At 45.7% G+C, this 16,038-nt stretch overlaps 1 protein-coding gene across 1 annotated transcript in view; it reads left to right on the forward strand.

Annotated features, from left to right (window-relative positions):
• Window positions 1-1,805: 1,805 nt before the first annotated feature.
• CCDC112 (coiled-coil domain containing 112) overlaps window positions 1,806-16,038 on the forward strand; it is a 96,749-nt gene continuing 82,516 nt past the window's right edge. The window contains exons 1-2 of the mRNA XM_075341892.1: window positions 1,806-1,881; window positions 12,282-12,388. Coding sequence (XP_075198007.1) covers window positions 1,831-1,881; window positions 12,282-12,388 — 158 coding nt within the window. The 5' untranslated portion in view covers window positions 1,806-1,830. The remainder of the gene's footprint in view (window positions 1,882-12,281; window positions 12,389-16,038) is intronic.

Raw genomic sequence — 16,038 nt, forward strand, 5'->3', positions numbered from 1 at the left:
CAGTGCATTGTGTGTTATTATTGTGATGTGTTATTTTTGTTGTTAAATGCATAAAAAAACTGAGAAAACTAAATTGCCGAATAAGAAACTGACGAATAAGAAACCAACTTAAGCATCGTCTGGGGGGGGGGGGGTTAGGGGGGTTAAGATACTCACCAAACAGCTAGATGAATTCCTTGAAAAGGTAGTTTCGAAAATGGGTGCACTTGCGGGGGGTTGCAATTGTCTAAGCACATCATGGGCTCTCCAAACATAACATGGAGTCTGCCATCTATTGTTGACACCTGCCCCCCCACCTCTCCCTTCCCATTCCCTAGCGACTCTGGTTCAAAACCTTAACCATCACATACAAAGCATCCACATCGTCTCTCCTCCATACATCTGTGACCTAGTCTCCCACTACTTACCTGCGCATAACATCTGATCCACCTGTTATCTACATGTCATAGATCTGTTAAGCTGGGTTTACACACTGCAACATCGCAAAGGACATCGCTGTAACGTCACCGGTTTGGTGACGTAATAGCGACCTCCCTAAGTCTCTGCTAAGTCGCTGGTGAGCTGTCAAACAGGCAAACCTGGCCAACAACTCAACAGCGATCCGGACCTGCAGAGCGACCTAGCTGGTTGTTGGGGGCGTTGATAAGCAGCCTTTTGAAGGGGAAGTTGCTAACAAAGTCGCTGCAAAGTCTTTCACACACTGAAACTTTCCAGCGATGCTTGCTGCACAGCGGGAAACAAAGGACCTAGGAATGGTCCTGAACGATTTGTAACGATTACAACTTCACAGCAGGGGCCGGGTCGCTGATGTGTTTCACACACTGCAACATCGCAAACAACATCGCTATTGCGTCACAAAACCGGTGACGTTACAGCGATGTCGTTTGAGATGTTGCAGTGTGTAAACCCAGCTTTAGCTACACATCTGCTGTTCAATTCATCAGACATGTGCAGGGATCATCGCTGGCTCAGTGCAGCAGCCAGCGGTGATTACCTATTCATGATTTAGGAAACAATCTATACATCCTCAGTCGTTAAGGGGTTAAGAACATAGTTTAGTTAGAAAATTTGCTAAATTTTCATCAAATCTCCAATTTTTGCCTAAATTTACCACCAACATGAAATAAAACGTCACAAAAAACAGTTACTGGGATCCGTTGAAGCGTTTCAGAGGCATAACACTGATCAAAATTGGAAAAATTGGTCTGATAATTAAGGTGGAAGCCAGGCTCAGAGGAGGTGGTGTTTAAGAGGAAACATTTTTTTTTTTTTTTTTACAAAACTAAAAAACCATTGACATCATAGCCCAATTCTGAGACTGTTGGCGAGAACTGCCAAACACGCGGCACGCAGCAAACACTGGACATGTGAATGGTGCCCTAGACGAGATCTACCGGATCTAGCCAGAAATAAACTACATGGAAGTCGCCTCCATCTTTGCTGCAGTCCCACGTCCTTTCCTCCAGGTCCCCTCAGATTGTACAGCAGAAACGGGACAAGAAGTTCTTCACTACAAACTTACATCTTTACTATATATAGCTAAAAAATGACCCCAAAAATAATCATATAATAGATATCCCCAATAGATTGTAAATAAAAAACACATACAGAGAGGAACACACTGGTATGAGGGTAGATAGCGCACTAGCATGGCCGTGCTGCAGCTCTGTGAGGACAGGCGGCGGCTCATCACCTCAGACATCACACACCTCAGCTGCTGCCCTTCCCGCCCTTTCTCCTCATCCCAGCGCTCAGGCACTGACTGCACCTCCCCTTCTCGGCTCCACCCAGGGGCGTGTCCTGAGAGCGGGCTCCGGCTGTAGCGCTATCATGGCCTCCTTAGCAACCGGGAGCACGGAGACAAAAGAGTCCGCGGTGCAGGTACGTGTGTAATAAGAGGTCAGACACCGGGGGCAGCTGTCTCCATACTGTGTGCTATATATAACGTATCAAATAACGTGGTGTACAGTATTGGGAATCTGGTATTTTACTTTATGACATCCGGTATACAGTTTCTGACGTCATGCTGTCTCTGTAATGACGTCACCGGTGTGATCATTATGTGTATTATGTCATCAGGCCCCTGTACAGCCGCTGGCACCTTTGGTTGCTTTCTGTTGCATAGAGCACAGCATAAGTCTTGGCACTCCTGTTACTTGCTGTTCTTATAGCCAGGAGTTTTCTGGAGCAATTTTTTTTTTTATAAAGCTACTATAACCCCCCCCCTCCTCTGCAAATCCACGGCAGATCTATGGCAGAAATCTGAGGGGGAATCCTGAATTTCTGCTGCACAATTTACAAATATATTACATTTTTCCAAAACAAAAAATCCAGTGTGAACGAATCACTACAGCAGCACGAAACCGCGACCACACGCAGCACGGAACATTGGCCCGCCGTGCAGCTCTGTACTCCCAAGAGTAAAGATGATTTTAATCAATAGATCTTGGAATAATAAGTTCCACAATTGGATTTGTTTTAAAAAAAAATGTTCCTGGGCTGAGATAATCTTATAAATGTGCCCTTGCTATGTGCTGTGTAATGGCCGTGTCTGACCGTACAGAGACATGGTGTGTTCATACCACAGCTCCTTGGCTGAGATAATCTTATATATGTGCCCCTGCTATGTGCTGTGTAATGGCCGTGTCTGACCGTACAGAGACATGGTGTGTTCATACCACAGCTCCTGTGCTGAGATAATCTTATATATGTGCCCCTGCTATGTGCTGTGTAATGGCCGTGTCTGACCGTACAGGGACATGGTCTGTTCATACCACATCTCCTGTGCTGAGATAATCTTATATATGCGTCCCTGCTATGTGCTGTGTAATTGCAGTGTCTGACTATACAGGGACATGGCCTGATCATACCACAGCTCCTGGGCTGAGATAATCTTATATATGCGTCCCTGCTATGTGCTGTGTAATGGCCGTGCCTGACCATACAGGGACATGGTCTCGTCATACCACATCTCCTGAGTAGGGGGGGGACGCATAAGAATATAAAGACATTACAGCATGGGATCATAGCTGAGGTAAAACATTTTTTTTTAAAACAGGTGTGGGAATGCCATACCTCACAGAAAGAATCAGCTGTGATCCCTTATTATAATGTCTTTATAATCTTTTTTTTGCATTCTCCTCTGCCCAATAGCTGTGGTATAATCAGACTGTCCCTGTACGGTTAGACACGGCCATTACACAGTATATAGCAGGGGCACATATATAAGATTATCTCAGCAATGGAACATTATATTAACCCCTTCACGACCGCGGGCAGTAAAATTACGTCCTATTTTAACGTGACTTAACGACCAGGGACGTAATTTTACTGCCTAAACTTCATTTGATTGCCGTGGCCATAGCAACGGCTTTCAAATGATGTCCCCTGCTGTTTCTTACAGCAGGGGACCTTTGCTTGACCCCAGGGGGGGTGGCATCGCCACCCCCCATAGGCGATCGATGTGATTGGCTGTTCAAATCGGAACCGCCAATCACATTGATCACGCTGTTTTCGGCAAAAAAAAATGCCAAAAATAGTGTGATCTTGTAAAATCCAGCTAGGACCGGAGCTGCAGCAGCTCCGATCATTGGCTGGAAGCAAGCAGACACCGTGGCCCCCCCCTGCAGCACTGATTGGAGCGATCGTGCGATGACGCGCAATCGCTCCAATCAGTGTGCAGTGGGGCGGTCTGATCTGCCGGTGGCCGCCCTCCCCAGGCCTGTGCTGGTCTGGGGACCCTCCCCCAACATGTCTGCAGCGTGCAGCACTGGCTGGTACTAGTGGTACTACGCCACCGCTGCTGCTGCCGCTGCTGTCACGTCACGGAGCAGGAGCGGGAGCGGTGAGTATTGTGCTCACCTTGCAGCCCCTGCGCGTGCCCCCCTGCGATTTGCCCCCCCCCCCTGACATCTCGATCTGCTCCCTTGACATCCCGATCTGCCCCCCTGACATCCCGATCTGCCCCCCCGACATCCCGATCTGCCCCCCGCCATCTCTATTCTGCAGCTCCTCCGGTATCCCTCCTCCCCTGCTCTCTTGCAGCCCCTGCGCGCTCTTGTGATTTGCTCCTGCGCGCTCCCGTAATGGCCCCTGCCAGTGCCCCCCTGCGATCTGCCCCCCGCCATCCCGATCTGCCCCCGCACATCCCGATCTGTCCTCCGACATCCCGATCTGCCCCCCCAGACATCCCGGTCTGCCCCCAGACATCCCGATCTGCCCCCATACATCCCGATCTGCCCCCCCCCGACATCCCGATCTGTCCTCCGACATCCCGATCTGCCCCCCCAGACATCCCGGTCTGCCCCCAGACATCCCGATCTGCCCCCAGACATCCCGGTCTGCCCCCCGACATCCCAGTCTGCCCCCCGACATCCCGATCTGCCCCCCGCTTCTGCGTTTGAGAAGTCAAATGGCGTTCCTTGTCTTCTGAGCCCCGCCATGCGCCCAAACAATTGATTTCCACCACATGTGAGGTATGTGCGTACTCGGGAAAAATTGCACAATACGTTTTATGGTGCATTTTTTCCTGATACCGTTGTAAAAAGAGAAAAAAAAAAAAGCTACCTTGTTGCTGCAAAAATGTAAAAAAAAATTAAAAAAAAAAATAAATAATTTTCACGGTTCAACATTATCAACTTTCAGTGGAGCCCCTGGGGGTACAAGGGGCTCACTAAACATCTAGATAAATTCCTCTAGTTCCAAAATGGGGTAATTTGTGGGGGAGCTCCACTGTTTAGGCACCATGGGGGGGGTCTAAAAACGTGACATGGTGTCCGCTAATGATTCCAATCAATTTTGCTGTCAAATGGTGCCCTTCTCTTCTGAGCCCCGCCATGCGCCCAACAATTACTTTCCACCACATGTGAGGTATCTGCGTACTCAGGAGAAAATGGACAATACGTTTTATGGTGCATTTTTTCCTGATACCCTTGTGAAAAAAAAGCTACCTAGTTGAAGCAACAGTTTTGTGGTAAAAAAAAATTTTTTTCTTTTCACGGCTCAACGTTATAAACTTCTGTGAAGCCCCCAGGTGTTCAAAGTGCTCACCAAACATCTAGAAAAATTATTTGAGGGCTCTAGTTTACAAAATGGGGTCACTTGTGGGGGAGCTCCATTGTTTAGGCACCTCAGGGGGTCTTCAAACCTGACATGGCGTCCGCTAATGAGTGCAGCTAATTTTGCATTCAAATGGCGCTCCTTGCCTTCCGAGCACTGCCGTGTGTCCAAACATTTGATTTCTACCACATATGAGGTATCTGCGTACTCAGGAGAAAATGGACAATACATTTTATGTTGCATTTTTTCCCGATACCCTTGTGAAAAAAAAGCTACCTAGTTGAAGCAACAGTTTTGTGGTAAAAAATTTTTTTTTTCTTTTCACGGCTCAACGTTATAAACTTCTGTGAAGCCCCCAGGTGTTCAAAGTGCTCATCAAACATCTAGAAAAAATATTTGAGGGCTCTAGTTTCCAAAATGGGGTCACTTGTGGGGGAGCTCCATTGTTTAGGCACCTCAGGGGGTCTTCAAACCCGACATGGCGTCCGCTAATTAGTGCAGCTAATTTTGCGTTCAAAAATTCAAATGGCGCTCCTTGCCTTCCGAGCACTGCCGTGTGTCCAAACATTTGATTTCCACCACATATGAGGTATCTGCGTACTCAGGAGAAAATGGACAATACATTTTACTTTGCATTTTTTCCCGATACCCTTGTGAAAAAAAAAGCTACCTAGTTGAAGCAACAGTTTTGTGGTAAAAAAAATTTTTTTTCTTTTCACGGCTCAACGTTATAAACTTCTGTGAAGCCCCCAGGTGTTCAAAGTGCTCATCAAACATCTAGAAAAAATATTTGAGGGCTCTGGTTTCCAAAATGGGGTCACTTGTGGGGGAGCTCCATTGTTTAGGCACCTCAGGGGGTCTTCAAACCCGACATGGCGTCCGCTAATGAGTGCAGCTAATTTTGTGTTCAAAAATTCAAATGGCGCTCCTTGCCTTTCGACCTCTGCCGTGCACCCAAACAATTGATTTTTACCCCATATGGGGTATCAGCGTACTCAGGAGAAAATGCATAATAAATTGTAGGGTGCACTTTCTCTTTTCTCCCTTGTAAAAATGAAAATTTTATGGCTAAAGTAACATTTTTGTGTTAAAAAGTAAAATTTTCATTTTTTCCTTCCACATTGCTTTGGTTCCTGTGACGCACCTAAAGGGTTAATAAACTTCTTGGATGTGGTTTTGAGCAGCGTGAGGGGTGCAGTTTTTAGAATGGGGTCACTTTTGGGTATTTTCTGTCACCCAGGCCTCTCAAAGTCACTTCAAATGTGATGTGGTCCCTAAAAGAAATATTTTGTAAATTTTGTTGGAAAAATTAGAAATTGCTGATGAACTTTGACCCCTTCTAACTTCCTAACGAAAAAAAAATTTCTTTCAAAAATTGCGCTGGTGTAAAGTTGACAAGTGGGAAATGTTATTTAGTAACTATTTTGTGTGACATATCTCTCAGATTTATGGCCATAAATTTTCAAAGTTTGAAAATTGCGAAATTTTCCAAATTTTCGCACAATTTCCTAAATTTTCACAAATAAACGCAAAAAATTTCGGCCTAAATTTACCACTGACATGAAGTACAATATGTCACGAAAAAACAATGTCAGAATCGCCAGGATCCGTTGAAGCGTTCCAGAGTTATAACCTGTCAAAGTGACACTGGTCAGAATTGCAAAAAATGGCCCGGTCATTAGGGTGTTTTAGTGGCCGGGGGTGAAGGGGTTAAAACGCATCCAGTTGTGGAACTGATTTATGTTCCAAGATCTATTGATTAACCCCCTTTACGTCCTAGGTCATATCTGTCACTTTAATGTGGGCTCTCGCAGCCAGCCCGTATTGTTCCCCGCACATGTCTGCTGATCTGATCAGCAGACATATGCAGCAAACTAGCACGGATGGGTTGGAGATCCACCTGTACCTTTTAAGTAGTTAGATCGCGCTGTAAAACTGACAGCGCAATCTAGCATGCTTCGGTGTGGATCGCGCTGTTCGCCGTCGCCATTGGCAGCCCTGTGAGGAGATTACAGAGCATCAATAGATTACCATGACAGCATGGGGTTAGATGACCCCTGTTGTTATGACTCACTTCCTGTGAATGCCTTAAACAGGGAGAGGAATACGGGTGTATGCTGCACTTAAACCACAGAATCCAGAAGAATTTAAATAAATCCCTTTATTTTCATAGGTCTATGCGTTTCAGAGATATAACCATCTCCTTCTTCAGGACAAGAGAAATCATCATTGGTAAGATTTCCCTTGTCCTGAAGAAGGAGATGGTTTTATCTCTGAAACCCGTAGACTTATGAAAATAAAGGGATTTATTTAAAATCTTCTGGATTCTGTGGTTTAATCGCGGCATACACCCGTATTCCTCTCCCTGTTTAAGACACTATTAACTTTCGGGGCCGCTGCTGACCACCACCGCTAATTGTGCAGAAAGGAGTTGTGACTGACACAACCTTACCAGGTGAGTGCGTTTTCAGCACTAGTCTAAAACCCTATACCGGGTAAGACCCTATTTTTGCGCTTTTATTCCACAGTTACATCACGTTCCTGTGAATGCCAGCAGAGGAACGGCATTCATAGGAGATCAGCTTTCTGCTGTTCAGAGAGATGCTAAATCCAAATTTTGCTTGTGTCACATTTGTGTCTTTATTTTCTGTGACCTGTAAAGTTTTAATTTTTTGGGATCTGGGGCTGTGTGAGGGCTTATTTTTTGTTCTTTGAGGTGACATTTTTACTGATACCATTTTAGAATAGATTCAGTGATATTATTGCCTCTTATTGCAATGTTGCGGCAACTGAAAAACATAATTTTGGTGTTTTGATTTGTTTCTCGGTATGCCGTTTATCCATTAGATTAATTTATTTTTATCTTTTGATAGATCAGCCATTTCTGATATCAAATATGTGAATTGTTTTTTAATTGTTTATTTTTAATGGGACAAAAAGGGGTGATTAAAACTTTTGTGGGGGTTTTTTCATATTTTATTTACTTTTTATTGTATTTACTAGTCCCTTTAGTGGACTTGAAGCTGTGATCGTCTAATCATTAGCACTGTTCTGTATAACAGAAATCACAATCTTCTAGGAACGCCTGCCACAGGAGAAAAATAATGACAAGCATAAGTCATCAACAGACCCCTAGCTGTCAGGACAGCACATCAGCATCTTGCTATCACATCATGGGCATGACGATGAGCAGGTGGAATGACACTCCCCCGCTGGCATGTGTTAAATGCCTCTGTGAGAGATTGTCAGCTGTACTTAAAGGGAACCTGTCACCAGATGTGGTGACTATAAGCTGCGGCCATCACCAGTGAGTCCTTATATGCAACATTCAAGAATGCTGTATATAAGAGCTCAGGCCGCTATGTAGAACGTAAAAAACACTTTTATTATACTCACCTAGGGGGCGGTCTGGTCCGATGGGTGTCCCTGCTCTCTGGTCCGGCGCTTCCTCTCTGCAACGATCTCCATCCTCCTTCTACCCAGTCCTTCGGACCTGACATCCGTAATGTGATGGTGCACCACCACAGGTCCGAACATTCCTACATGAACAGTGTCCTGGAAAGTGTATTGGTCATCGTGGGCCAGTTGAACTGGCCACTAAGGTCTCCCGATATGACCCCCTTAAACTTTTACCTTTAGGGTCATCTGCAGGCAATTGCCTATGCCAGGGATGGGGAACCTCCGGCCCGTGGCCGTATGCGGCCCCTGATGATTTTTTTTATGCGGCCCCTGGGCACATTCTCGGGGACTACAGTACTCGGGCGGCAGATACAGGTCATGTCGGCTGCTAGCCCTTTAAATCACCATGTGTGGTGCACATACCATTAGGTCCTCAGCCTGCTGGCCTGTGCCAGCCTACTAAGGACGTACTTTGTGGTCGGGGTAAGCGTGAGATGCGCTGCGCTCCCGTCCCACAGAAGAAGAGGAAGCAGCAGGTTTACCAGCCTCCCTTTTGTAGATGCCTCCCACTACTGTGAGCCTTCTGCCTCCTGCGGTGCACTGAGCCTCCTGCCTCCCACAGTGAAGTGAGCCTCCTCCTTCCTACGGTTCTGTGAGCCTCCTGCCTCCCGCGGTGCTTTGTGACTCTTGCCTTTCGCGGTGCTGTGTGACTCTTGCCTCCTGTTAGGCCTCTTTCGCACATTCGTGTTTCCGGTACATGTGACGTCAGTTTTCACACGCATCAGAGACACGAACACATGTAGACCCAATAAATTCAATGGGTTTGCGCACACGTTCATGTTTTCACATGGACCGTGTGTACATGTAGAGCACACTTGGGGCCGTGTGCTCCACACGGCGACATGTCGTTTTTTTCTGGCAGGACGGATGTCATATGGACTCTGAAACCTCTAACCTGACTCAAATACACTGCGGAACCAAAGACCAAATGGAGAGGACATATTTGTAAGGTGCACCCAGCTAAGAAGGTTGCGCGAATGAGAAGCGCGCACGCGCGGGATTTCTAGGCGGTAACAGTGACGTCGCTCATGTAAATGAATAGTATCATGCCCAAGGGGTGAAGCAATGCCCAGGGGACTAGACCCTCTGTCATTTACATAGGGAACACGTAAGTTCCAAAACTTTTTTTATACATTCATTTTACACAATATTACAACACAGGAATGGTTAGGAAAGGGTTTATAAGCCACACATCACCCTGCTTGTAGGTTAGAACGCATATGGGACCTGACAGGTTCCCTTTAAGGTTGAAAGCACACGTGTTGTTTTTTGTTTGATTTTTGCAGCCAGAAGCAGAACCATTTTTTTTTTAGAAATTTAACGACAAAATCTTTCATGTGGAAACTGCTTCTAAAATATTTTTTTTCCTTTGGGATGGGGGGGGTTCTTTTTCCTTAAAAGGTTATTAAGTGTTGGGATTTTTTGCAGCCTTTTAATTGGGCAGTGTCTAGTTTGGCGCCGAGTCCATTAGTATTCACTTCACAGAAGTGACATACACTTATTTTTTTGTGGGTTCATCTGGGATTTTTTTGAAAACCTCTTCAGGAAAAAAAAAAAGTTAAAAACACCTCATATTAACAGCAAGGTGAATATTCCATAAAAAATGGTTAGAGTTCTCAAAGCATTTTTAAGCTGTTTATGAAGACGATTCAGGAGTGGATTCCCTCCAAAAGCTCTGTGCGAACATCAGGGCTGTGGAGTCAGTATATAAAACCTCCAACTCCTCAATTTCCCTGATTACGAGTCCAACTCCGACTCCATGACTTCGACTCCCTCATACAGTTGAAGCCAGAAGTTTCCATCCACTATCTATAAAGACACATATACATGTTTTTCTCCCTATCTTACATAAAATCAGACTAAACCTTTCCTGTTTTAGGTCAATTAGGAAACACAATTATTTATATTTGCCAAATGCCAGAATAGTTAGAGAGAGATAATGTTGAAGGCATTTTTATTACTTTCTGCAGTCAAAAGTTTACATAAATTTCATTAGTATTTGGTACCATTGGCCTTAAACTGTATGACTTGGGTCAAACGTTTTGGATATCCTTCCACAAGCGTCTCACAATCTATTTTGTGAAATGCACCAGTCCCTCCTGCAGCAAAAGAACCCCACAAAATGATGATGCCACCCCCATGTTTCACAGTTAGGATGGTGTACTTATGCTTTAAAGCTTCTCCCTTTTTCCTCCAACTGTAACAATGGCCATTATGGCCAAACAGATCAATTTTAGCTTCATCAGACAACAGGACAAGTCTCCATAAATGAAGGTCTTTGTTCCTGTGTGCATTTGCAAACATTAATCTTGCTATTTTATGTTTCTTTTGGAGTAATGGCTTCTTCCTGGCAGAGTGGCCTTTCAGGCCATGTTGATATAGTACTTGTTTCACTGTGGATAATGACACAATCTTACCAGCTTCCGCCAGCATCTTCATAAGGTTTTTTTGCTTTTGTTCTTGGGTTGACATGCACATGTCTGACCAAAGCACGTTCATCTCTGATACACAGAACCCGTCTCCTTCCTGAGTGGTATGATGGCTGGACATTCCCATCTTGTTTGTACTTGCATATAATTGTTTGTACAGATGAATGAGGCACCTTCAGGTATATGGAAATTGCACCCACGGATGAACCAGATTTGTGCAAGTTCACAATTCTCTTCCTGAGATCTTGGCCGATTTCTTTTGACTTTCCCATGATGCTACACAAAGAAGCAGTGTATGTCATGTGTGCCTTAAAATACATCCACAGGTGTGTCACTAATTATCTCAGATGTTGCCATTAAACCAAAAGCTTCCAAAGACATGACATCATCATATGGGCTGTCCCATATTGTTTAATGAGTACTTAGGGCGGCTTTGCACGTTGCGACATTGCACGTGCAATGTCGATGGGGTCAGATCGAAAGTGACGCACATCCGGCGTCGCAGTCGATATCGCAACGTGTAAAACCTTTTTGATACGATGAACGAGCGCAAAAGCGTCGTTATCGTATCATCGCTGCAGCCTCCGACATTTCCATAATGCCGATGGTGCGACAGGCACGATGTTGTTCCTCGCTCCTGCGGCAGCATCCATCGCTGTGTATGAAGCCGCAGGAGGGAGGAACATCACCTTACCTGCCTCCCGGCTGCAATGAGAAGGACGGAGGTGGGCGGGATGTTTACATCCTGCTCATCTCCGCCCCTCCGCTTCAATTTGCCGCCTGCCGTGTGACGTCGCTGTGACGCCGCACGACCCGCCCCCCTAAGGAAGGAGGCGGGTCGCCGGCCAGAGGGACGTCGCACGGCAGGTATGTGCGTGTGAAGCTGCCGTAGCGATAATAATCGCTACGGCAGCTTTCACTAGATATCGCACGTGCGACGGGGGCGGGACTATCGCTGCAGCATCGGTAACACATTGTTACCGATGTCGCAACGTGCAAAGCCCGCCTTAGTGTATGGAAACTTTTGACTTTGCAGAAAGTAATAAAAATGCCTTTAAACATTCTCTCATTATTGTGACTTTTGGCAAATATAAATACAAAAGCTTTGTGGGTTACATTGTATTTTTTATGTTGGCTTTCACCTAACATCTGCCTCCTTGTTTTCTGGCATTTCACACATGTCAAAATGCCAAAAAAAGCTGTGTGAAACAAAAACCTAAAAGGTTTTTCCTGTCTTATTACTGACATGCCCTCTAAAACTTTTTTTTTTTTGGCAAGCAAACAAAAAAAATGTTTTGAGAAGTTGCTTTACATTGATACATTTATTTTTCACAGGATGATGGTAGTTTTTCTATTCCTGTTGGGGATAATGGGCACAACTGGAAGCTGAAACAAGCAAAAAAGTCCGAATTTATCCGTGAAGCTGAAAAACTGAGACACCAGTAAGTGGACACTGAGATCACTTTTAATAACATTATCATGTAAGACATCCTGGTTCTTAAATGGAATCTGACAGCTGATTTGGGCAACCTAAGTCATACACTTGCTCCTTTGTTTTAGCCACGTATATTTTACTCTAAAATACTGCTGCATAAAACCTACCAAGTGGCTCAGATGACTAGTCAGCCTAGTGGATGTAGGGGAAGAGACCTATTACTCAAAGGGAGAGGGGCAGGAAGAAGCCATCAGGGGCTTGTCTTTTGGACTATGAAAATTCCCTCTTCAGACAGGAAGAGGACATGAACTCTAGTGCCACCTATTGGTGCTTCCAATAGGTGACAATGATGTTATTACAATCACTCATCATGTCCCGCATTCACTACTGCAACCCCCTCTTCTGTGCCCTCCCGTCGAACACTTGCACCCCTGCAATTTATCCATAACTCCACCCTGTCAGTGGTTGGCAGAATAAATTTAATCAAAATGATATTACTTCCAAAGCTTACCTACACACTACAACATAGTGCAGTATCAGTACCCAAATCCTTCTTCTCAATGTTGAACTCGCTTACTACCTCTTTCATATGGGGGAAATCCAGACCCAAACTTCGGTTATCCATTTTACAGAGATCCAAAAGACTGGGAGGGATGGCTTTACCGGAGTTCTTCCTCTACTACCTCGCGGGACAGCTTAGGGCACTAGAGACTTGGATGCCTGGATGTCAGCTGCCAAACTCTGAGAGTCACTTGGCACACGCGGCTGGGACTGATTGTTTAGTGGGTTTTCTTGAATCAGAAGGACTGAGAACACCACGGCAATTACCCCTCCTCAGGTTGGCAAGATTAGTCTGGCGACAAGCCAAGAGGGTGGTACACTTCGAAGGGGTGGTGGCAGAACTCCCATTATGGGGGAATAGCTACTTCCATACTCTGAGAGATCACCCCTCGGCGCAGTTCTGGGCCACTCACAGCGTCAGTGCATTAGGTGATCTTTTTGTCCCGGGAACCACAACCTTCAAGTCCTTTGAACAAGTCCAGATTGAATATAATGTTCCAAGATCACGGTTTTTTAGATACCTGCAGATTCGCACAGCGATTCAATCCCACATACAGAAAATTGGAGTGAGGAAATTGATATCATCACTTCCTATGATAGGTATTCTAAAATCACAAGGACCTCGAGGCCTCATCTCAGCTATATATACTTACCTGTTGTCAGTGGGGGTGGAGTCGGACCCCTTGCCAGCCCAGGATAGATGGAAATCTCTAATTCCCTCTCTACAGGGAGAGGAATGGGAAGAGATATTGCAATCTCCGACTGCGGTATCCCCATCAGTTAATAATAAGTTGATTCAATGCTACATTGTCCACCAGGCATACCTTACTCCAACTCGATTATTTAGTATAGGCCGTTCTCGTACATCGGAGTGCCCGAGGTGTCATCTCTCAGGGGCAAATTTCATACATATGATCTGGAGCTGTCCCAATATATCTTCGTACTGGCGGGGAGTGACATCTCTGCTGACATCGATTGTGTCGATTCCTGTTTTGTGTGACCCTTTGATATGTCTGTTTGGGGTGGTGGAGGAAGAGTCCTGGGATCATTACATGACAATATTCCTCAGAGAGGCATTGTTTCTGGCTAGGAAATTGATAGCTCTGAGGTGGATGGGAGATTCGAATCCAGCTGTGCGGTCCTGGGTTAAACTAGTCAATGCAACCATAGTCTATGAGCGGGTGGTATATTATAATAGGGGGTGCCCGGGAAAATGTAACAAAATCTGGGGTTTGTGGAATTCTTCTCCAGACACACTTGCGGAGGTTTGAGGGAGATTATGCGGATAATGCTGGTTCCCGTTAGATGTTGGGATATGAAACACTGTCCAATGGTATATTGAGGTATAATAATGCAATGTGGCTGTTGTTGTTCTTTCTTCCCTTTTCTATTAATCTTTCTATCTTGTTTTCAAAATATGGTCATGCTGATAGTTAGCGCTGTTCTTATGCTCAATATAAAATTAGATATATATGCAAACGATAAGAAGTATGGATAATAACATTGTTCTCTCTTAACTGCTAAAGATATTATGGACTTTATATGACTGTGTATTGTTATATTTAAATATTACTATCTATATACTGAGCTATCTTTATATGGCAAATGTCAGTTGTACCATGTTTGAAATTGTTAATAAAACGAAGTTAAAAAAAACCCAATTAATCCACCTATCCTTCACTACTTCTCCGCCATTGACATTCTCTTCACTTGCTTCCAATTACCCAGTGAATCCAGTTTAAATTACTCACAATGTCATACAAGGCTGTCAGTAAATTGTTTCCCCATACGTCTACAAACTAATTTGATACCTCTTCACACGTAGTCTCTGGTCCTCACAAGATCTATTTATATCCTCTTCACTAGTATGTTCCTCCAAGATTTAACCCAAGCATCCACTCTCCTCTAGAACAGGGGTGGGCAATTAATTTTCTCATGGCGCCGCATGAGAAATTGGGATGGTTTTAGAGGGCCGGACTAATATAATAAACTCAGTTCCACAAAATACTGTATATATACACTAACCCTCCATAAACAAACAGTGAGGCTAGTTTCACACTTGCGTTGGACGGCTTCCGTAGCATTGCGTTTTGTGACGGATGCAACGGATGCGTTGCATATAGTAGCACAACGTAATGCTACGGATCGTACAAAATAAAGGAAAGCGTTATTTATTTATTTATTTATTTATTTTCTTCTTTACAGTACCGGCAGCTGACTATTGTGAATGATCAGCTGATCGCTCTTAATAGCCGGCGGCCGAGCGCTCTCACATGCCGGCGGCCGAGCGCTCAGCTGAGCGCTATAACATGCCGGCGGCCGGGCGATCAGCTGAGTGCCCTGACATGCCGGCGGCCTAGCGCTCAGCTGAGTGCCCTGACATGCCGGCGGCCGAGCGCTCAGCTGAGTGCCCTGACATGCCGGCGGCCAGGCGATCAGCTGAGTGCCCTGACATGCCGGCGGCCAGGCGATCAACTGAGTGCCCTGACATGCCGGCGGCCGAGCGCTCAGCTGAGTGCCCTGACATGCCGGCGGCCGAGCGCTCAGCTGAGTGCCCTGACATGCCGGCGGCCGAGCGCTCAGCTGAGTGCCCTGACATGCCGGCGGCCGAGCGCTCAGCTGAGTGCCCTGACATGCCGGCGGCCGAGCGCTCAGCTGAGTGCCCTGAAATGCCGGCGGCCAGGCGATCAGCTGAGTGCCCTGACATGCCGGCGGCCGAGCGGTCAGCTGAGTGCCCTGACATGCCGGCGGCCGAGCGCTCAGCTGAGTGCCCTGACATGCCGGCGGCCGAGCGCTCAGCTGAACGTTCGGCCACCGAGAAATAAAATAAAGTTTTGTGATTAAAAAAAAAAAAAAAGAGAGAGCATGCGCAATGAAAAATAAAGGTTTCCGCTGCTCAAAAAAACGTTACATGCAGCGTTCCATCCGCCCGGCGCAGCGTCAAAATAACGACGCTGCGTCATCCAGCGGATGCAACGCTGACACTTGCGTTATAGTGCATTTTCCATACAAGTCTATGGAGAATAGCGCAGTGCGTTAACGAACTGCGCTATTCTCCATAGTGACGGACTGCGCTGAACGCAAGTGTGAAGGTAG

Source organism: Anomaloglossus baeobatrachus, chromosome 1 (assembly GCF_048569485.1).
Source record: "Anomaloglossus baeobatrachus isolate aAnoBae1 chromosome 1, aAnoBae1.hap1, whole genome shotgun sequence".
NCBI classification, from domain to species: Eukaryota; Metazoa; Chordata; class Amphibia; order Anura; family Aromobatidae; genus Anomaloglossus; species Anomaloglossus baeobatrachus.